The sequence below is a fragment of the Pangasianodon hypophthalmus genome, chromosome 17 (assembly GCF_027358585.1).
Source record: "Pangasianodon hypophthalmus isolate fPanHyp1 chromosome 17, fPanHyp1.pri, whole genome shotgun sequence".
NCBI lineage: Eukaryota > Metazoa > Chordata > Actinopteri > Siluriformes > Pangasiidae > Pangasianodon > Pangasianodon hypophthalmus.
In genome coordinates this window covers 15,380,778-15,404,627 of record NC_069726.1, presented here as the reverse complement: position 1 = coordinate 15,404,627, position 23,850 = coordinate 15,380,778, and the positions used below count along the sequence as shown (strand labels likewise).

At 37.5% G+C, this 23,850-nt stretch overlaps 1 protein-coding gene across 1 annotated transcript in view; it reads left to right on the top strand.

The window, feature by feature from the left end:
• Positions 1–23,850, top strand: part of megf10 (multiple EGF-like-domains 10) — a 59,566-nt gene that overhangs the window by 11,923 nt on the left and 23,793 nt on the right. The window contains exons 3-8 of the mRNA XM_026941986.3: positions 3,146–3,247; positions 3,784–3,884; positions 6,595–6,687; positions 18,707–18,953; positions 19,100–19,220; positions 19,925–20,061. Coding sequence (XP_026797787.1) covers positions 3,146–3,247; positions 3,784–3,884; positions 6,595–6,687; positions 18,707–18,953; positions 19,100–19,220; positions 19,925–20,061 — 801 coding nt within the window. The remainder of the gene's footprint in view (positions 1–3,145; positions 3,248–3,783; positions 3,885–6,594; positions 6,688–18,706; positions 18,954–19,099; positions 19,221–19,924; positions 20,062–23,850) is intronic.

Here is a 23,850-nt window from a genome sequence, read left to right as displayed (position 1 = left end):
TTATGATAAAGCAAGCGTCTGGCCCAAAGGCACAATAGAATTTAATATGGTGAGACTTTACAAAATGAATTCTTTTCCATCCCACTAGTCACAAGAAATACTTGTTTCTTGGTATCACTTCCTGATTATTCAGTAATATCTCATGGTTAGTGACATGTTTTCTGCTGAATGATTGGTTAGAAATTACTGATAAACGCTGCAGCTCTTTTACAGTTATTGTGCTAAAAAGCTAGAATACTGCCATTTAAAGTAAAGAAAATGTCTTTCAAATACAGAAGAATACATAAATAATACAAGATGTCTGATTAAATTCGAGTGACTAGCTTCTGATAATTAGATGTAGATTCAGACCCTGTCTTGAATAAATTATGGAATTTTTTGATTATACTGTAATCGAGCTAAACAATATTCAGTAAGAAACTACAGTAAAGCACTTCATGTTTTCTTTGTATATATTGTGTGTGTTTAGCACCTACTGAGCTTATAGTGCTGAATAAGTTCTCTCTACAATGACAGGCACAGACTAGCTGCCTATTTGGACTCGAGAGCCCTCAGATCTAAAGAACTAGCTTGTAACATTGGCGTTCTAGTGGACTCTGAACTCAGTTTTAGCCATCAAGTCAAAGCAATTACTAAATTAGCATTTGATCACCTTAAGAACATCAACGTGCTTAGAGATTTTCTGACTAAACCTAGAGAAACTCATCCATGCCTTTATTTCTAGCGGGATTGATTACTGAAATGGTCTCCTAACTGGACTAGAAAGAAAATCAAAGTGTTTCAGTTGATTCAGAATACAGCTGCCAGTGATCTCACTAAGTGTAAAAGAAAGGAAGACATCACCCCATTCTTAAGTCATTACTAGTCTATAAATGGCGTAATGATGCAGGACCAGTGTATTTATCTGATATGCTACAGTGATATGAGCCAAGCAAAACTCTTAGATCATTAGAAACTAGTCAGTTACTCTTGCCTAAAGTGAAGACTAAGCAAGGAGAAGCAGCGTTTAGCTACTATGCTGCTCTTAAATGGACCCAACTGACAGAGAACATTAGACACTAGACACTTTTTAATCCAAACTGAAATTCTTCATTCATTCTACAGCAGGCTTACTGTAATTTTAGCTCTCCTGCACTCGACTGCTTGAATTTCACTTTAATAAAGTACAAACCAAACCGTTAATGTTTATACTGATTAAATATTTATGCTTAAGATGTAAGGAATTAGCTTTCAGTTCATTCACTCACAAGCATACACTCATACAGTATAGTCCTCCTCTTTGACACACGCACAATGTTTTAATAGGCAGAAGATTCCAGCAGCCAGTTTAAGGAATGACTCAAGAATCCATTAAAGCAGACTGAAAAAGAACAAAGGTGGAGGCTGCTTTCCCAGATAGATTTACTTTCACTGAGTAACGAGTGGTAACAGCTGCAGTGCTCTGAGCGGCCGTGAAGAGGGAGGCTGTTCAACAGCGCCTGCAGAGACATAGTATGAGTGTGAGTGTGGTCTGGGCTCGTTTCTTAATGGATGGTGCTTACCGCCACTTAGTCACCACCATTCATGCCTGTTGAGGATGTTTTAAAATGGCACAGAAACACAAATAATACAGAAATATGCAATCATGACAATTAAGTAACTTCCAAATCATTCTCAGATATGTGTATATTCTGCATGCAGAAATTCTAACATAAGGCATAACCTTGTAGTGTTTCAAAGCGGTGTGCCTTAATCTTCACTGAAGCATCATTCTTAAGATGTCTGACTCAACAATAGCCTCTGTTACGATCCTCAAATATGCATGAATGAACCATCCATTCCTTCACAGGCTCTCTTTCACAAACCTTACCAAAGACATTCTTCATATCTGTTCTGAAAAAAACCACACACACACGTCTCTGAAAAAGGCTAGAGTAAGAAGTGTGTCATTAGGATCATAATGAAGCAATCTTCACCAACAAGTATTTCATTTCATCCAAGGATTCATTATTTATTTGTCCATTGTCCATCATTTAGTCTGTATCTGATGAGAAAATGTGCAAGTCTACATGTGCCAATATTGAAATTCAAGATGCTGTATTACTTCTTCTCTATTCAGAATGGTCAGTGTCCTGTAAACAGTACAGATGCTATAGGAACAAAAGCCTGCCATGGAGTGCGGGTTTGCTCTTGTGCACGTGAATCACTGTCACAAAATGACAAAGCATGGAATACAGTTGCAATGTGTTTTATTAAGAAACAAACAAAATGTCCACCGTCCAAATCATAATTCACATAAACAGTGTCAGAAGGCAAAAATGAGTCAGACTCCCAAGCAAGAGTTGGGAAAAATAGTCTGACAATAATATGTTAAGCAGACAGAATCAGACCTGGTAATGTGCAAGACATTTTAAAAACTAGTAAACAAAGATGAGGATGGAATTAAATGATGAGGAAGGATGAATGTAATTTACAGGAATGTGGATGGACTGGGATGTGACAACTGCACTGAGAAAACAAATCATCAGTAATTAGATTAAATGCACTAGTTTATAGGCCAAATCCTTCACTAATTTGTAATTTGATTGTAAAATTGTCTCTAAGGCATCAGGCAATATGTGCAACTGTTTATGTATTAATTTTCTTTGGACCTCTAATTTTGGTCAGTGATGTGAACAATTAGGGCCTATTCCCTTTCTATATAATGTTGCGTTTTCATTTAAACAATATACAGTAAATTACATTATTTATGTATTACTTCTCAACATTTGAATTGTGCAGAAATTATGAAAGATGAAAGAAATTATGAAAGAAATTATGAAAGATTATTGCTAAAAGACCCCAATGCATATGTGGTTTGGATGCAGTTTAAATTTAGTTTTCTTTTTTTTAATTTAAACCTTGTGACACCATAGTTTTGTCAGTATCAAATGTCATTTGTTTATCCCAATCATATTAATAGCTGCACTGATTTTAATTGGAGGCCACCCATGTACAGTCAGCAGTGTGTGTGAAAGCTGAGACGTTACACTGATACCTTCATTATGGCCTATTAAAATACTCACCACTTGTGCTGGAGAGGACCACACACGACCTTCATAAACCAGTCACAGACTGTGAGTGCTAATAGTAACGTGTGCCTTGTGTATTGTGTGTGTCTTTACAGTTACTCGGTCACTGTGCAGGAGTCGTACGCACACCCGTATGATCAGGTGTATTACACCAGCTGCACTGACATCCTCACATGGTTCAAATGCACACGCCACAGGTAAGAAAGCACTGTGTTAAGCATTTTGTATCACCGTTAAACTAATTATATAATTCAGTACTAACAGTGATTCAGTATTAAAGTTATTTCATCAAAAAAATTAATTTATTGTTCATTTATTGCTAAGTGCACCAGCAAATTATATACAGTTTAAAAATAGTTTAGTTTATGTAAGGAGTACAAAAATGGACAACATGTAAGGAATAAAACTCAACAAGGCATGGTGTTATAGGAAAATAATCACCAATGAGGTGAGCTATAGACCAATCAGATTGAAGAATTCAATAGCACTGTAGTTCAATGCAAAAATGGCTTATTGGTATGTATATCAGCATTTTCACGATATGCAATATGCATCACAATATTTAATTTTACTGACAACAGCAATACCATTACAACTTAATTATGATGTTTTGTATTGGGCATTTATAAAAAAAAAAGTACTTGAAAATTGAAACAATTGAATTGAAACAATAGATTCGGTGAAGAATTTTCTTCTTTATTATCATAATAATGATCTAAATTGGTGCATTCAGGGTGAGCTACAAGACGGCATACCGGAGGGGAAACAAGACCATGTACCGCCGCAAGTCTCAGTGCTGCCCAGGTTTCTATGAGAGCAAAGAGATGTGTGTTCGTAAGTAATGCTCAGTCTCTGACTCAAGTCCCATGTGTCTCTGAATTCATCTTCCAGACAGCTCATAGTGTAAAATGCTGAAGGTTTAGTTAGTGTCTTTCTCAGAACAGATTCCATTATTATGGGGATGGAACTGCCATGAGCAGTTTTAAAGACCAGGCTTGAGTGAACACATAAAAACTGATCACATCAGCATCCACCCCAATGAATACTTTAAACAAAAGGTTTTTAACTCTAGAGGAATTTCATATCCATTTTCCATGTTCTCAACCTAATCCTAATCCTACTCATCCTTTGTAGGCGTGTAGGAAATAGAGTAAACTCAAAAACTCAAAAAAAGCACAAAACTGGAATTGAGAAACATTTGTAATTTTTTCGTGGATTCGTTTATGAAATCATTTTTAAAATCTATTTAACAGCATGCACTTTCCAAATGGAAGTATGCCTTGAAATGATCCATGAAATTATCCCTGAAATAAACCCCAAGAAGTAAATCTTGTTTTAATGTAGCACTAAAACAAAACACTTAACTAAAACAAGTCTGTAATATTTTAGACCAAAATATGGACAAAGTAAAGGAGGGAGATGCCAAATGTGTTAGGGAAGGTCACATTTTTATAAGCAAATCCCTTTTAAATACACTTTCTTTCAATTCTAAGAATATTATTTATTCTTTTGGACTATTTCTCAGAGAATTATACCCTTGAGGTAAAAATGTTAGGTGCCAGATGGCAGAGTCTTTTATTCAGAGATATTAATAAATAATATTTGTAAGTGACTGTAAGTTGAAATCATTTCAGACCACAGCACTGATTAAATAACCAGCTCCCACCTTTGTCCTTTTTATTGTCATAATATTTTACTAATTTATATTAGCAGCCTGACAGAGAAACACATTCATGCTACCTCAAATGACTTGTTGCGGAGAGTAGGGCGAAGGCAGGGGAGGGTAACTTCGGCTGTTAAAGAGCACGTGTTTGCAGGACAGTAGGCTGATAACTCATGTGATGAGTCAGCTTTTATATTACAGTGGATGTGAAAATGTCATCTTTTGTCATCTGTTGCTTAGAGGGGCTTTATTTGAGTGCTAAAAGAAGCTGTTATATTTAAAACGTGACCATAATCATGTGGTGGTTTGTCATGACCTTGACAAGTTTCAGAAATACTCTCAAATGTCTAGTGGGAAACAGTTAGCTAAATTAAGCAAATCAATTATAATGAAGAAATCCATCAGTGGAATAAACTGTAGACTTTGACACTGTCTACCAATAAGTAAATATTTTCAGTGGAAAAAAATCTTGAGGATTATTTTTATAATGTTTTTAGACATAAAGTAGGGTCCAAAAATGTGAGCCCATAATTTATTTGATCCATGACTAAGTCATGAGTTCAGTACATTACAAGCGATATTGCAATTATGAAATTATGTAGTTAAATGATTTTCATGTATTTCTTTCCATATGTATTATAATGGCATTTTTATTATTTGTTATGTTATTTACACTATATTGCCAAAAGTTTGTGGACACCCGATCATCACACCCATATGTGCTTGCTGAACATCCCATTCCAGATTATTCCCCACTTTGCTACTCTAAAAGCCTCCACTTTTCTGGGAAGGCTTTTCACTAGATTTTGGAACATGGCTGTGGGCATTTGTGCTCATTCAGTCACAAGAGCATTAGTGAGGTCAGGGATCTATGCAAGTCATTTGAGTTCTTCCACACCAACCTTGGCAAACCATGATGCTTGCTCATCAGAGACGGCACACACACACACTTCACTTTACTTTTGTGTAAAGCTGCTTTGAGACAATGACCTTTGTAAAAAGCGCTATACAAATAAAAATGAATTGAATTGAATTGAATTGAATGTCTTTTATAAAACTCACATTGTGCACAGGGGCATTCTCAGGCTGGAACAGGTTTGGGCTTCTTAGTTCCAGTGAAGGGAAATCTTAATGCTACAGCATACAAAGACATTTTATACAATTCTGTGCCTCCACCTTTGTGGCAGCATTTTGGGAGAAGGCTCACATATGGGTGTGAAGGTCAGGTGTCCACATACTTTTGACCATATTGTGTATGTGTAGTTTTCACTTTTAATATTGCAAGTGAATGACATTTCATTTGGTGTGGACTGTGACTCACCACTCGCACTAGGCTGTGATTCCTGTAACTCATTATTTCCCATTTAATCCTTTCTGTAGTCCAGGACTCGTAACATAGCCTGGATGTGTCAGCTTTAAACACAGAGCTCATTCGAGAACATGGAAATTCTGCCGTAATGTTCAGCTGTAAAGCTGCATGGCGTAATGGATTTGGTTCTGTTCTCAGTGTAGATCTATTCTTTGTGCTATGCTTTAGTAATCTTGTTCAATTGTAATCACTGTATTGTCGTCAATGCTAGTAGATCTAACAACACATCAAAAGATTCCCCTTTGCCAGGAACACAGACTCGATCCTTTAATGTTTTCTAAAGGCTGAAACTCTTTAGGTTGTTTTGACTCCCTACCCTGTGTGCTCTTTGTCTGAGTGGTAGCCACTCTGTTTAGCAGGTCAGCATGCGTCTTTTCTTCCCCACGTGTTTGTTTTTCCCATTGGCTCATCTTCACTTTGGCTACATCCATCTGAAGGAATGAAATCTGACCCGAGTTTCCCTTGTTTTCTCTTTCTCCCTCTTCCTCCCACGCTGATCCCTTCTTCCCCAGCACACTGTGCTGAGAAATGTGTGCACGGCCGCTGCGTGGCCCCCAACACCTGTCAGTGTGAACCCGGCTGGGGAGGAGCTGATTGCTCCAGCGGTAAGTCCTCCAGCTGGAGCTGTCTGTCTCATAACACGCCCACACACACGCATATTCACACACACACACACACACACACATACACACACACACACACAGTGGGCTGCTGTGTCAACCTTTCCAAAACATCAGCACACAAAGGAAGGCACCCAGAGTGACGCCAAAGGGTTTGACTGTTGTGCCAGGATAAAGAGAAGCCTCAAGACACTTTTTGACCCATTGTTAATACTTTATACTTATACTTTACAAAAAAATATAAAAAAATAGAAAAAATTATGTAATATTTTTATGAATGGTATTTTTAAGTGCACAACATACATTTGCGTGCTAAAGTTTGCATACCCTTAGGACAAAGTGGACAATGGAATTTAGTCATTTAGTCAAAGGGAAAGTCATTTCCCTTCTTCATGCATCTGTTCTAACTCTGCCAGATTGCTTGGCCAATCTGCCCATTCCTTGTCACATATACACTGCCATCTTCAAATCACAGACAGTCAGGATCATGGTAAAACTCATTTCTTTTGGTTCATTTAACACCATTTTTAATGTTGATTTTGCTTTATGCTTTGGATTGTTGTCTTATTGAATCATTTTATTATTAACTTCTTAAAATTTTATTTTTTTTGTTGGTAAATTCATGGCTGTAACTGACTGTGAGGAAAGCTAGGTATCTTTTCCCCCTACATCTCACATAGTCTATCTCTAGTTGTCAAATTCAATATGAAAACAGTGATGTCCTGATAATGTGGTGCCAGAATATAGCTATCTATGTGGAAACAGGTACAGTCCAAGACCCAATCGGCAGTGATGATTGATTTTCAACTGATCTCAGAGCAGCTGAGGAGGACACTCAGGTCAGGGTTTGCCCATTATGTTTAGATCTCATGGGACTGCATGGCTGTGGCCAAGTCAGCCATAGTAGAAACTGGAGTGTGTGTATGTACAGGGTTTTATAGTAACCACCAGGCCCTTGGTAAGATGTAGACATACACACTTTATTATTAATTACTGTACATTACATCTGTTTCTTAGAATAATATATATAAGTATAATAGATTTTTTTTAATGCAAATATACACTTATCGTCCACTTTAATAGGAACACGTGTACACCTGTTCCTTTATGCAGTTATACAATCAGCAAATCATGTAGCAGCTGCGCAAATCATGCAGATACAGGTCAAGAGCTTCAGATAATGTTCACATCAAACATCAGAATGGGGAAATAGTGTGATCTCTGTGACTTTAACCGTAGCATGGATGATGGTGCCAGATGGGCTGGTTTGAGGATTTCAGAAACTGCTGATCTGGGATTTTCACACATAACAGTCTCTAGAGTTTACACAGAATGGTGCAAAAAACAAAAAAACATCCAGTGTCTGAAATACTCAAACCAGCCCATCTGGCACCAACAACCATGCCATGATCAAAGTCACAGAGATCAAACTTTTTCTTCATTCTGATGTCTGATGTGAACATTACCTGAAGCTCTTGACTTGTATCTGTATGATTTTGCATTACGCTGCTGCCACATGATTGGCTGATTAGATAATTGCATAAATGTGCAAGAGTACAGGTGTTCCTAATAAAGTGGACAGTGAGTGTAGGTACAAAATGATGAAAGTCTCAGCAATACTGCATGAGCAAGAGTGCAGTTATACTGAATGTCAGCACGGCTGTGATTCAACTATAGCTAATGACAGCTGTGCCAATATTCAGTATAACCGTACGATTGTGAGTGCAATATTGCTTTTACAATACGTCTACAACAGTTCTATAAACAAGAAATTAATATCAATTAAGTGACATTTTGGAGACAATATAGCCAAATGTTTTGTATATTTTTGTGCCGCTAGTGAAAATAGATCCCGAAGAAGCTACACTCACTTTATAGCCGGCTGGCTTGCTGGCTAGCTATCTCACATTGATTTGTACATTCCTGTTTAAGGTACTTCCGGTGAAATTGGCTTCCCTTCTCCATTTTCATCTTCATCTGATGAGATTTGATATTTTAAATCAAAAGTTATATTCATGAAAAATGTATCGTTTTCCATGTCTGCTGATGATTTCATACCTTTTCATAACGTTTTCAGTGTAACGAACTATCGCTAGAATTTGAATTTTATGTGGTGAAGATGAGTGGAGTGATACAAACAGTGAAACCCAGTGCGGTTTTACTAAATATACGCACACTTGGAACACCGCTTGTCTGATCAAATTAGTGGACTGGAGCTACCTATTGTATAATTTACAATAATCGCACTAAAATTTTATCCTGGTTACAGCTCTGGGCTAATTTAAGTTTAAATCGTAAATTATAAAGCATTTTCTTTAGTTCACCATGAAACTGTTTGCACTCATCTATGATTGAATGAACTATTCCACCAGAGGTCTACACTTCATATCTAACTACTTTCTTATATAATGAGATGTGCTTGGCTTACATACATACTTCAGTTGACTATTTTTACTGCCACCATTATATCATTTTGGGTGAAATCCAAGGAAACACATAAGATGGAGGGAATGAGTGATTATCTCACTTTTAAAGGCAGTTTGAAAAATTATATAAGCTTTTATTATCTGATGCATGAAATTTGCACCAGTACTGTAGCTCCATCCATCTATACTTTTAAAGTCAATGCCACTTAAGCAACTGTGATATTTCTAGCACTTTACCCTCTAGGAAAAAAGAGATGAGGAAAAACTAATCTCTGAGCACCGTGCATGACGGATCTTTAAAGTAATTTCTAGCCTATAGGTATTAGCCAGGTGTGTTGACGGCGGCAGGCGGGTTGATGGCGGCTCAGATGAATTAGATGAGCTCCTCAGTAGCTGGAGTCTGAGCTCGTCTTATGTTTCAGGGTCTCAATAAAAAGGTCATTGTTATGTCTGCAGTCTCTCTGCATCCCTCAGGAATTAAACAAGCTTTCCTAGTTAGCAATGGGCTGGGATTCATTGTTAGGAAAGACGGAGGTAAGAGGATACAAGTGCACATGAAAGGACCTGTTAGTTTGATACATTGCAATATAATGTAGCTTATGTTCGTGTTATGAATCAAAGGAGTGGTAAATAATATTCCTTTTTTTAGTGGATTTGTACATACACTGCCGGGAAAAAAAGCATAAAAAAAGCATAAAATAGCATAAATCGTGTTACTCACCCAGTACAGCCATACTAATCCAGCACCATGCTAGCAGCTGGTAGCATTAGCAGGGCTCTGTAAGGCATGATGTATACCTGTGTTTGAATAATACCAAAACTCGCTGGAACTTTGTTGTGACACTTTACCTGTTATGATCTAGCTTGAATATGAGCTTGAGCTTTAATAGCCAGCTGTCTTCTCTTCAGGTCTCATTTAAGATGATTAACCTCATTCCACATGCTAGTCCTACAGTCTACATTCTTCCACATTCCGTCGATTTCATTAATAAAAATGAACCACATTGCAATCAATGTCGTCTAACCAACTTATTTGGGCTACACAAAGAGACCTCTGAATGCTTTGGATTTATATGATTTATATGGTTATTTACATGCTACTGTAATTTACATGCTATATGCTGTATGTGGGACGTTTTACATTAAAATATGGCTCCAATTTATTAAACATCTAAAGTTATTAAAAATGTATTGAGGATCAAATGTGGCTCAAGAGCTTAAAATCACAGAACTGTCTGGCAGAGTTTTGTAATTCCAAGGTCTTGACTAGATAACCCAGACACTTCCTTCGGCTAAACATGGACAGGCATCCTGATAGCTTTGTTCTTTGATAGTCTCCAGACTGAGACCGATGCTGTGTCTGCTAATATCTGAGAGATAATGTTTGGAATTGAAACTGTCAAGTTAAATTTATGTAGCTACTAATTCAAACACAGTATACATTTCCAAATGCAGTAAACAATGACTCTTTTCAGTTTCATTATGGAGACAAAGGACCCCAAAGGCCCCTGTAATTTGAACATTGGTGTATACGCAGTATGTTGAGAGTATTATGATAGTTTTTTCTAATTTTAAAGATCTAATCTAGCCCATGACTGCCTAGCCAAAGAGTTAAGTGTGATGCTCTGTCACTCGGTTCATCATAAATCTACTCAGTCCTTACTCACTAACTATGTTTGTGATCAAAGTGAACTGGTAAAGTACTAACGCTACTCAGGTCAAACCTGATTGTCTGTTATGGTTGGCAATCCAGTGGTGTTTACTCACGACATCACAGTATATGACTAATTAGAGGAACGTGTTGCTATGTTGTTTGCATTCTTTCTGTACTTGATAACATGGCATGATGATAGTGACACTAATTGAGCGAGCTCTGTGAAGCTAATTGGTAGGGAGGGTTTCTGCTGTCCTGTAATTGGGTAGCCTTTTCAATACAACATGGCAGTGACTTACTATTGTCTGAAAACCCTATTGTATTTCTGGATCTATCTGAGCAGCAGTAGCTCAAGGCTAGACTCCTCCATGGCCTCATCTGATCCCTTCTCCAAAGGAGGTCTCATGAAGGAGACACTAATATGCTATTCATTTCCTCAAAGATGCTCAGATGCTCACAGTGTAAGGGCCTCTCACTTTACAGGTCACAGGGCCATAACAATATGTCTCTGGATTTTACTGGGTTCAAGAAGCAAAGCAGAAATTGCCTTCTATACATGCACAAAAGGCTGAGGAAGAAGTAGAGAATAACACGGAGGAAATGCAGGAAATCACCTCAGGGCTCAGTGCTTGTGATTATTCAAACTGAGGCATCTCATGGCAACAGTGCAAAGCACATGGTCACTAATGTTTTTCACCTTTAAGTCAAGTGCTGCTTTGGATTAATGCATCATTCTCAGGTTTAGCAAATCCTGGGCATATTGTTTTCTGCTCTAATGATGTATTGATGGCTGGCGCTGCAGACGTGACACACGTCTACAGTTTCAGGCTGAAAAAGCAGCGTTCATGTTAAAGAAGTGGCTTTACATTAATGCTCAGAGCAGCTGTTGTTCAGGTTTGTGTTACAGCATATAACACTTTTTCAATCTCACCACTAGCAGTAAAAATCACTGTTAAGTTCTTGAAGGGTCTGGTGAAACTGCACTTGAAGGATCTGGTGAAACTGCTCTATTTATGGTGCGTCTCTGCTAAGGCTGATTTTACACCTGGTCAAGATGTGATTTTATGCTGCATTAGACTTATTTTGAGAAGAAGATCTGATAAAAACGGGTTTGTTCTGTAGGGCAACTCTTACCTGTATCTGCTTAGTGCTTCAGTTATCTGTGTATCTCTATACATATTTATGCCTGATGTGGACTTAGCCATTGATAAATATGAACCCTACCACTATGCCCCTGAAAACACTGGAAAACACTGTGGAAAAAAATGCCAGAAATGCCAGCAGTGTCAGTATTATCTGTTTAGAAGAACAAAAAAATCAGAAGAAAATTACCACTGCCATTGTGATGTTGTGTCAAAATTACGTATGTGCATCATGCAGGAGTTTTGTGCTTAAACCATTCAACTTTATAAAATGGTTTATGGCTTATAAACCAGTAAACTATATAAAATTATAAATCCAGAATTCCTCCTTTCTGACATTTATTTAGGTTTTCAAACATGTTAGTTGTCAAATGCTGTATATGTCTTTATGTATATTGTTATAAATGTAATAACTGAACTCAGAAGGACTAATTTTGCTATTGAGTTCATTATACCACAGCACTGTTGAATTGGTCAGAAGGTGTTAGTTAATTTTCTATAACAGCAGCTCTGACAGTAGTTCCAGCTGTGAAGCAAATCACAGGTTTATATTAATAAACTACATTATCATTTCTATAGTAACAACTAACACAGATTAATTAGTTAATTGTTATAATTGTTAATATGGTGAAGTTTTCTATAAGGAGATGTTTATATAACATTTACAGAAGGATTCCCCAGTGTCAGAGCTTTGCAACAGTTAGAGGTAAAGCTGTAACATTTAGTTTTCCAACATGGGACAGAGGACGTGTTGCATTTTCGGTTTCTCAGTAACATGACAAGTATCACATTGAACACTCTGTCTACATGTATGACTGACGCAGGTCAAACAGAGGCTAACTATAAATCCCAGTCTCTCCATACTTCGTTAGCCATTTGCTGCCTGTCCATTTTTGGCTGCTGTTTCTGCATCTTTATTAAAGTTGGGGGTCTTATAGGTCCTACAGAGTTCAGAAAGGCCTATGTGTGTGTGTTTGTGTGTGCGTGTGTGCATGTGTGTGTGTGTGTGTGTGTGTGTGTGTGTGTGCGTATGCATGCACAGGGGTGTGAGATTTCAACACAGACAAAGCCCAACTGCTCCCTCGACAACTGGCCGCATCAATTACATCCACTGTTTTTTCTGCAGTAACTGACCCTTTTCCATAAGCGTCATTCTGCTTCATGCTCAGATTGTAAATTTGTCAAGTGAAGCCAGATTGTAGCTGGGACATTGGCCTCCCTAAACAGGCAAAAAAGTTTTTGAGGAAAGGCATTAAAAGTGTAAATGTATGTTTATTTTTCTGTTGCATTATGGACGCATCTTAATTTTAGTAGTTTCTGTTTAAAATTAGAAAAGTGCATTTCCTGAAGAAAATGCAAATTCCTCACACTAATATCTCTGTCTTAATAAGTCATCAGTCAGCTGCTCAGGCTTTTCCTATTAGCTGTCTAATTGTTTTCAGTTCTGACCCTCTGTGGAAACATCTTAATAAATGCAGGAGGCACCTGAGTGGTGCATTATGAGAAACAGATGTCCAGGCTCCCCATAAACACACCACAGGACAAATTAGAAGTACCGGCCCTGTTGGAAGCACCATGCTGACCTCTTATGTACGGCATTTTAACTGTGGCTTCACAACCCAAACAAATCTCAAAATATCATGTGTGATTTGCGGTATATCCCCAAGGTCATTTGTAATCCTGTTGACAGGTCTGAAAAAATCAAGATGCCTCTGTTTCCAACTAAAAACAGCTAGGACTGGATTTTGAATCATGTTGTCCTCTGGAGACATAGAGAAACAAACAAGAAAGTAAAATTATGCAAATAAAATAAAAATTGTGTGTAATTGTAATTAATTATCTAATACTAAAATGTTTTGATTATTAACTACTGCTGCTGTTATCTCACCTCATACTGTATGTAGTGTGTATTTTCGGAGGGATCACTTGCATAATGCATCATGATGAAATTTGATCACATTTATTAGGGTGGAAAATGTATTGATATCTACTTTAGTTGCTGTTAATAGCATTCATTTAAGCATTTAATTATAAGTCAGTTTTTCACTGCATGCAGGGTTGCCAGGGCCGTGCTTTTTACACCAAATTGGGATAATTTTGAAACAAGCTTGCAAGTGGAAAAAGCAAGGCTATACTAGTTTAAACTAGATTTTTTGTGTCTAATTAAGTTTAGGATAGGGCAAACAAAGAGAAAGATATATTGCTTATACTGGAAATCAGAAATGCATGAACACCACAGTTATTTTGTTTTCTATGCAAAGAAATAAACAAGAAAAATGCAGCTCCCTTCACCAGTAGTGAAATGTTGAGGATAGATTCTTTTTTGTGCACTTTTTGAGATAGTCTAAAACCTGGGAACCCTCTCTGCATCATATACAGTATTTGCAAGTAGTGATTAAGGTCAAATTTAATTTAATTTATTTATATTTAATTTCAGAAATCTAAGAAGCACAGTCCAGAATTGAACCCCAAAGCTGAAACTCTCAACTGCAGATTGAGATATCCTCAGTGATATCATCAACTAATTATCCAGTTAATTATCCAGTCAAAGTTGAGCTGAGGAAGATTGTTTCTGAAATTTAGTATAAAACAGCATTATAATCATCTGTAAAACTGTACAACCCATTGAAAACAAACACTGTTAATTTTTCTGATAGTTCTGCTCAGTTCTATTAGTTCTGTTTGTATTAATTAGTATCAGTGAATCATTTGTGTAATTTAACAGTGTAAATACAGGCACACTACTGAACACTGGGCACAGATTCATTTGTATCTGTCGTCCTGAAGCTCATTTCCTCTCTAGGGCACTGAGTCTCTTATTGAATGGGACAATAGGGGGCCGTTAGTGTGCAGGCTAAAGCATGGTGAGGCCTCCAGGTCCACTGTGTTTAAACTAGGTCAGGTCTTACACACATAGATCGCCGAAAAGAAGGGTTTTGTGTGTACAGACCCTTCAATGTTTTTTAGCCTGCGGAAGTTCGGTGGACTTTTAACCAGGGCCAGAAAGCACTGATGTACACTAGGCACAGTGCAGCCTAATGGGGCATGGAACACTGCGAAGAATTTCTAGAGAAGACAGAAGAGGGATTTTTATTGTTTTATAAGTCCCATGGTCAAATTTATTTTCACGGATGGAATTTTCATGGATGGAAGTGACTGTAATGAAAATATGGGCAACATATTGTAAGAAAATTAGAGAATTTCTAGCAATCCACAGCAACATATTTCAGATATCATAAAAATGAAGTTGTAAGATGACTACGACCACTAACTCTGTCTCCTCATTCTAAGTTAAACCATTTATAAATCTTTCATATGAGTCGGCTTATGCAAATTGAGACCATGTGATGTGGGAAAACCTGGTGTTTATTTAGCTTGAATCTCATTAAATGTCAGTAGACCTGTAGAGGCACAAACCCTAACCAAACCTAGTGGTAAAACATATAATGGACATAATGCACTTGGTTTTGAAACAAGAGGCTACTGTAGAACTGATAACATTTTTGAGTGGCCTTAAGGACAATTTCATGTGAATAGAAGGCACCTATGTGACTGAAAGCTTTTAAAGTGCTGCCTGAAGAAGTGCAGCTGATGTTTTTGTTCTGTCTCAAGCTTTGCAGCAACTGACCATATCAACATCTTGTTCAGTTCTAGTTAGATTTAACATTTTTGAGCTCATTTAAATGGTTTAAATGCAATAAACTGCTAAAGTATTTTTCACTGAACTGTTAAGAAAGCCTAATTTTATTGCTCAGTTTAGCTTAGTGCTGTAAAAAGCTCAGGATTGGACAGCTGCTTGCTTTTCTCAGCAACGCTTCCAAATTTAATGTGGCCCATAAAACGAGACTGAGGATCACGGCAGCAAAAGCAGCATCTGTGACAACTGAGTGGAGGTGTTTTGAGATCATTTAACCTGATTAGTTTGTGGCACCATGTCTGCTAAACTCATGACTACAGACTATTTTTGTGACCATGATGCAAAAAGAAAAACTGAAGACCAAGATTTTGTGATACAGGTATGCAAGTAACCTGGCTAAGAGCAGCTTATAGATTTTCCATCTATATATTAGTGGCAGATATAACTGACTGTCTGACAAAGCATCTAATGAATGTGTTTTCTGTCTGCTTATGCTCTTTTGTAGCTGTTCACTCATGTGTGAGCACATTGAGCCAACATTTATATTGGCTAATTTCATGTCACTAAGATGGAAATAAATCAATTTGATTAAACATTATATTTATTCTGTTAATTACAGGATTAGATGATGACTGACTCACAGTGGGCTTTTTTTTGTTGTAAAATGTAAAAAAAAATACGTCTGTTATATTGAAAGGTTGGTGAAGTAGGCTATTTATGTTGAAATGTGGCAGTGTCAATTTAAAAATATATCTACTTAGTCTCTTAAAGTGGGTTTGAAATCTCACTGTGCTGGCAGATTTCAAAGATCAATACAGCCTCTTGTCAGTGATTTAATTTCTCATCATAACCGGCTCAGAGCAGAAAAAAAAATGGTTTGTGTTCAACAAAATTGGCAATATGTTATTGTTGTACCATGTTACAGTAACAGTTATAGTTGCATATATGCAGAGGTGAAGATGTCATTCCAGGGATTTGTCCAGTTTATGAAAGATTTACTGCATCATCAGCTATAGCGCTTTATTTCGTGTGTGGTCACACTGCTGTGACTGTAAGGCAGTGCGTTTCTTTATTAGTCTAGGAGACATGCATCACATACATCACAACATCATAATATACATTACCCTTTAAAATTGATTACAATGACCATGTTCAAATGATCCATGTTTTTTGACCTATGTTGGAAACCTAATAGGTCATCAGTGTGACTAGTCACGAGAAGTCAGTGATAAAAGTCTTCCAGGGCACAAATGAAGCTGTCTCTAACGTCAGCGTGCTTTGTATGCTCTATCATCAGAAGTGTTTATTGACTCCACAGTGAGCTCAATTGCTAAAACACACAGCCTTTAACCTGAAACCACAGAAACTCTAACAATCAGTTACAGGCTCCCTAAACTCTTGTAATCCATTTCTAACAGTTTCCTGGCTTTGCTGGAAAACATCTCTTTAGGCAGATTAAAGCAGTTCTAGATTAAACTATGGTCTGGGGTATATGGGCCTCTCCTACATACTGACATCTGGACTGATCACATCAGCTGTGGTCTTGGGCGGCATTTCAAGCTCAACAGATGGGCCTCTAAAGGTGAGACCAAAATGTGGAGGAAAATAATATATGATGTCTTATGCCTGATGCCAGTTTGGTGATTGGCGTGGGCTTTACATTAGTCTTGCTGAAGGGGGTGATTAAGTGATGGTAGTTTATTCTCTGTTTGGAGCTTTCTCACACTTACTCCCGTACTGCTGCTGTGGATGGTTCCACATGGATACGCTAAAGATTTGCAATCCTCAAAACCCTTTCTTCAGTGGATAATCTCACCTGGATAATAAGAACTGCTGCTGTAATCATAAAGACTGTCCAGAGCTCTTACTCACAATCTGCTCATACTGAACATCCTTTCCTCGTATCATCTCAGGGAGTTTTTCCTCACCACTGTCACCTCTGGCTTGCACATTGCTCATCATCTAAATCTACATCCAGATTTCTGTAAAGCTGATTTGTTGCAATGTCTATTGTTAAAGGCACTGTACAAATAGTTCACAATTGTAAATTAAAATGCAACCAAATTGAATATTTTTAACTACTGTTGTTAAGCAATGGCCAGACAGACAGGATAAACTAATCACTTTTAAACGAGATAGGGAAAAAAGAGTATTTTTTAAATTTATTTTTGAATGTAGTTCATGCAACTAAATAACTCTGCTGGTCTAAATCATATTTCCAGAAGTAATTTTTAAAAGTAATTTCACTTCAGGCTGCAGTGCTAAAACACACAGTGTTCACTGGATATGTTTGATGATCTGTTCTAGATTTTCATCTCAAACTTTGACTAAACTAAATATTTTCCATTGAATTATTCAGAAAGCTTTAGTTTACTGCTCTGTAAAGATCTCAAGTACGGACAGCTGCTAGCTTACCTCAGCAATACTTTTACTCTGCCCATAAAACACGGCTGAGGATCAGGGCATGGCAGCAAAAGCAGCAACTGTCAGAAGTGGACAGAAAAAGGCTGTGTTTCGGGGCTATTTAATCTCATAATGGCTAGTGACGTCATTGCTTGTTTTATATCCTTGACTACATATGAGGACGTTAATCCCTGGGTTTGCTTCTTCAGTACCATCTTGCGGTATACACTTGTGTCCTCTGATTTAAGTGTAGATTTAATTAAGGCTTAGTGCTGAATCTGATGTGGTTATTATGGACAGGACGACCTGTTATTATGAGCTTTATTAGTCTGGCAGACACATACATCACATCGCATCATCATAAAATATTAGCTAAACCATTAATTATAGATGTTTATTACTTGTGATAAATCTGAGCTAGTTTTCTGGATGGCTAGCTAGGTTAACTAATATTAGCGCTATTACTCAGTAGTTGGAGTAGCAGGTTGACATGGAGGCATTTTCAACCTGTATCTTCATGGATATTTATCAATACTGGTATTTTTTAATGAGGGATAATGTGTTGATGCCATTTTTATTCATTTTTTTTGGTCATTAAAAACATATTGAGCAATTCATTCTACACAGATATTTAGACAGATTATTACCAATGGCTTAAATTTACATGTTAAGTGTTACCTTAAAACTAACGTCATGAAGCCACTGAAAAACTGATCTCTGGATGTGTTTCCTCTCCGTGCAGCATGTGACAGTAGTCACTGGGGACCTCACTGCAGTAACCGGTGTCAGTGTAAAAATGGAGCACTGTGTAACCCCATCACAGGTGCGTGTATCTGCACAACTGGCTACCGTGGCTGGCGGTGTGAGGAGCGCTGTGAGCCGGGCACCTATGGTAACAACTGCCAGCAGAAATGCCAATGCCAAAACAATGCCACCTGCCACCACGTCACAGGGGAGTGCACATGCAGCCCCGGCTATACTGGAGCATTGTAAGTCACATACACATGCAAATAGACTTACAAAATACACGCAAAATGTAGAGTACAGTAATACACACTTGCATGAACGGAAGGTGCACACAAACATATGACAATGTGTTAAGTCTCATTATCCTCCATTTGCTGTCTCTGTGCAGTTGTGAGGATCTGTGTCCTCCAGGCAAACACGGGCAGCAGTGTGAGGAGCGTTGTCCCTGCCAGAACGGTGGAGTGTGTCACCACGTAACCGGAGAATGTTCCTGTCCTGCTGGCTGGATGGTATCAACACACATTATGATTCATTTAATGTGACATTTCCCTATCAATGTTTTACATAAGGAATAAACCACTTGGGGGTGTGCTGTTATAGGAAAATAGTTTATTTAGACAGCAGCTTTTATTCCTCTTATAAAACAGCAATTTTATAAAACAGCAATTTGCCAATGATTACAACTCGCTATACTTTTTAATCATTTATAGTTACATGTTGTGGAATGCCAGTGAAACAAGCTAGTTGCTGTTATCACTTATGTTATAGGATCTGTAGTTACCGAAAAACTGGAAATCTTACTGACTGTTACAACACGCTGACACTGGAGACTCTTTCCATAAACATCTCCTTACAGAAAAAATCACATATCAACAATTATACATTTCCTTGGTTATTATATATATTTTTAAATATTATTAGCTTTAGATTATGTGGAGTGTCCGCCATACAGGTCCCTGTGATTTAGCTGTTACATAGAAATTATAATATTACAATGAGCAAATGAATATGAAGTTGTGAATTTTTTATTTAAACTTTTTGGTGTGATTTAATGATCCCTGCATTTTGGTGTGTTGTTGTTAAGCTCATGAAATGACGTATTAGTTATAGCAGTAAAGTTCAGACCTTTAATCCTTCCTATTGCTTTTATTGTGACTGCTGTGGTTAAATTTTTCCAAACGTCTGTATAAATGACTTGGGTGTCTGTGTCCAGGGAACTGTGTGTGGACAGCCCTGTCCCGAGGGTCGCTTTGGTAGGAACTGCTCTCAGGAGTGTCAGTGTCACAATGGAGGAACCTGCTCTTCCTCTACAGGAGAGTGTTTTTGCAGTCCAGGCTACACTGGGGAGAGGTGAGACACAAGCTTTGCTGTTTCTTGAAAATTTGTGTTTACTCTGCTTAAAATTTATTAGCACAAAAATGTCCATAGTGTGAATCAGATCACAGCCATACAATGTTACCCTGTATTCTATAAAAAGGACAATAGACAAGAGACAAAACTAGACAAACAGACTGTGTTCTATAAACAGGACAGTAGGCAAGAGACAAAACTAGACAAACTGACAAAACAAGAAGATATACAGAACTAGAAAAAGCACAGAGATTAAGCCTTGAAACTCAGACTTCACAGAAACAGAAGAGTACATATACACAAACAAATGAAAGGAAACTAGACACAGGTGACAACAAAAAGGTAAACAAAACAGTGACCAGAGAGGGTCATATACTAACAAGCACATAGCATTGTTACAGTGGGATTCATGAGTTGCAGCAGAAAGGTCATGTCAAGAAAGAGCATGTCAAGATCATGACATTTTGTCAGTTCAGAAGCATTCATGAGTGTGTTTTTGACCTGGGAAGGTGAATACGTAATAAACAACACTGTTCAAGTGGTTAAAGTCATAAGAAACCTTTTGCTAAACAACTAGGAACTATGGAAACCAAGGATAAGCTAATTATTGACTGACAATTTAGCTAACTAGACTGCCTTTTATAAGAACAATATATAAGGTAGAATGACACTAGAAATGAAACAAAACTGTCAAAAGTATCAGTATTTTCCTCAGCTGCCATTTTACATTACTAAGACCAAAATCAGCATTAAACTTTTGTAGGTTTTTCCATATTGAGAAAACTCAATATCCAACTGCGTTAGAGCTTGTAAACTTTGTGCTATTTGAAAATTTCGAAATGTGGTGAAAAAGTGTGAGCCATCTTAGAAACATGGTGAACCTGACCCCTTTTGAATGAAGCCAAATTATGACATTGAGAGATAAAAATATCCATATGAGAGATTTGATGTGATTTTATACTAATTACTATTATCTAATTTTAATGACTGAATAAAATTGTTTTGTTTATTTGGAAACCTAGAACGTAATAGTATTTAATTAGTAAATTCATTAGAAAAACACATTTTTCTATCATCACAAAGTTCTCCCTTCAAGCTTAGTTTAATATAGTTCATGACAGTATTAGATGTGGTCATGTGAGTAAGTTGATTGATCCACGGGGTTGTTCGATATGGTAATTGGTATCTGGGTGAGTGGTGACTGCATCAGATAATGTTATAGGTTTGTATGAACGCAGGATCAATAATTACCACTTGCAGCAAGGTCGCATGATAATTAAATCGTGAAGTCAACTGTTCTTAATTCGCACTGAAAATAAACACCTGCTGTGCTATCTTAGGATTATCAGTGAGTAACACTGCATATGATTCACATCATTTTTATACTAATCAACTCATTCAGAAAGCTCTTGTGCCATGTGGATGGGGACAAAGTCATCCTGGAAGACAGTGCTTCCATAAGGATAGAAATGTTTCATTGTAGGGTAAGAACGATGTGACTCTTCCATCTAAGGGGACAAATGGGGCCAGACCAAGCCAGCAAAATGCCTCCAACAGCATAACAGAGCCACTGATTTTTCCTTTAATTTGTCACCTGTATGTGTATAGTGTATATTATATTCAGAAATCTGAAGGCTGCAGGCAGAACGAAGTGTCTGTACTGAAGCAGAAGGACTTTGCTGCTCAGTGTAATGGATTGGGTGATAGTGGTTGCTCACATTAAAAATGTAAATGCCCTTGAATCAAAGCTGGCAAATTTATTTGTTTCTTTCACTCCATCCAATAGGATGCAATGGATTCTGGAGTACATAAACCAAATAACAATTGTCGCTGTCTAATTGCTTACAGACTACGCTGTAACTAGGACAAATAAAACCATAAATCTCTTAGAATCCTAAAATACATCCAAATTAAGCATGGTTCAGCTCTGCAAGGGCAAAACATCTCCTCTGTCCTGTGTGGGTTTTAGCCACGGCTCTGTCATTTGTTCCACCGGAGCCAGTATCACATCGCCGTGACACATGAACCCAAGAAGAGGTGTGGACAGATTTACAAAGTTTCATTTACTCTAAGGCAGGCTTTTCAGACAAGCTGTGGTTTCTGCTGAAATTGTCCTGGAACAAAGAAAACAGCAGTTTTTGTGTCTTTGTGAGGTGAATCAGTTGCTGGTATTGTGTAGTATAGAAAAGTCAAGTGAACTATGCCTTAGTGCCAGAAATGTTTTCGGTCACGGTCCGTGTACACAGAGGAAGGAAGGATGGCAGACAGGGAAAAGAGTAGGGGAGAGGTAAACCTTTGCTGAGGATGAAGCTGAGATGTATGGAGGCATGTTTGTGTACCAGTGAGTGATGAATGTAGGAGTATATGTATCTTACATTTTTAAGTTATATACCATAATATCCAACATGCATGATATGATATATAGTATTATATCAATGCAATACAACACATTGTAATCCATAATAAAATGAGGATGATTATTGTGATTTAAAAAAAAAAAACAACTTATTGGCAGATTGTCAAGTCTGTAGGTCAAGAGTATAGAAACAAGCATGCATAAAATTGTTCATTATATTTCCTTGGATACGGCTTGCAATAAGAGCACTCAAACAGCTGACAACAGACAGTTGTTCCATGTCAGTGCAGTCTGTGTAATGTTACCGCACTGTTAAATTCCTTTATTTAAAAAAATAATAATTTTCTGTCTTTTCCTGAGTAAATAAAATCACAAGGAGAGCAGTATCAAAATTTTAACATAACCATATATAGCACAGACATTTAGGTAGATTTTACATTTCTGAGGCATCCTGGATCTTCAACTCATCTTCACATGGGACTAATTTTATTTATTTAAGCTACCACTGACACATAATTAGTGAAGGGATGAACATCATTCTTCCAAAAATTATTACCTCAGTTGGTGTTTTGATGATGGTGATGGAGAGTGCTTTCTAAAACCTCGCTCCAGTATCTACAGTAGGTGTCCAAGTGGATTAAGATCTGTTGAATGCGAAAGTCACAGCATATGATTTACATTATTTTCATATTCATTAGACCATTCAGAATGCCCTGTGGATGGGGATGGGGTCATAATGGAAGAGACCACTCCCATCAGGATAGAAATGTTTCACCACAGGATAAAGGTCAGAAAAACTGATATAGATTTGAAATTATAGATTTGATATAGAATTATATTGATTTGCAGTGACTCTTCCCTCTAACGGGACAAGTGGTCGCAAACCCAAAAGATGCCTCTTAAAGCATATCAGGGCCACCAGTTTTTCCTTTAAATTCTCACCTGTTTGTCCATAGTGGACTTAATGTCTGTTAGAATGGAATTTAATAATCAGCCACTGAAAAACTGTGACTTTTATAAGTGCTTTATCCATTGCAGTACTTGAATTGCATGTAACATCACTTGGACACTTGATTCATTGTTTTTTCCTCTGTGATTAAAAGTATGCCATTAGGTGACTAAGCGGAACATGGTATCATTGTATAGAGTTGTGTAGATTTTTAGGATATATTTGTTTTGAGGCATAACCGGTAATCTTAGGCTAGTTGATCTTGAGTGGTAGCACACTGTAGGCAACAACATTCAGGTCTTAGTGGTTATTGGGGTCAATGAGTTGATGCAGAAATTGGGGCTTGGTGTAGGAATGAAGCTGGGGCTGGGGAGCACAGCCCTGTGCCCGTAATTACCAGCATCACAGCGCATGAACCATATACTTAAGCAGACTGTGGCATACAGGAATAGCACTACAAGTGCATTTTTATGAGTTAATAAGT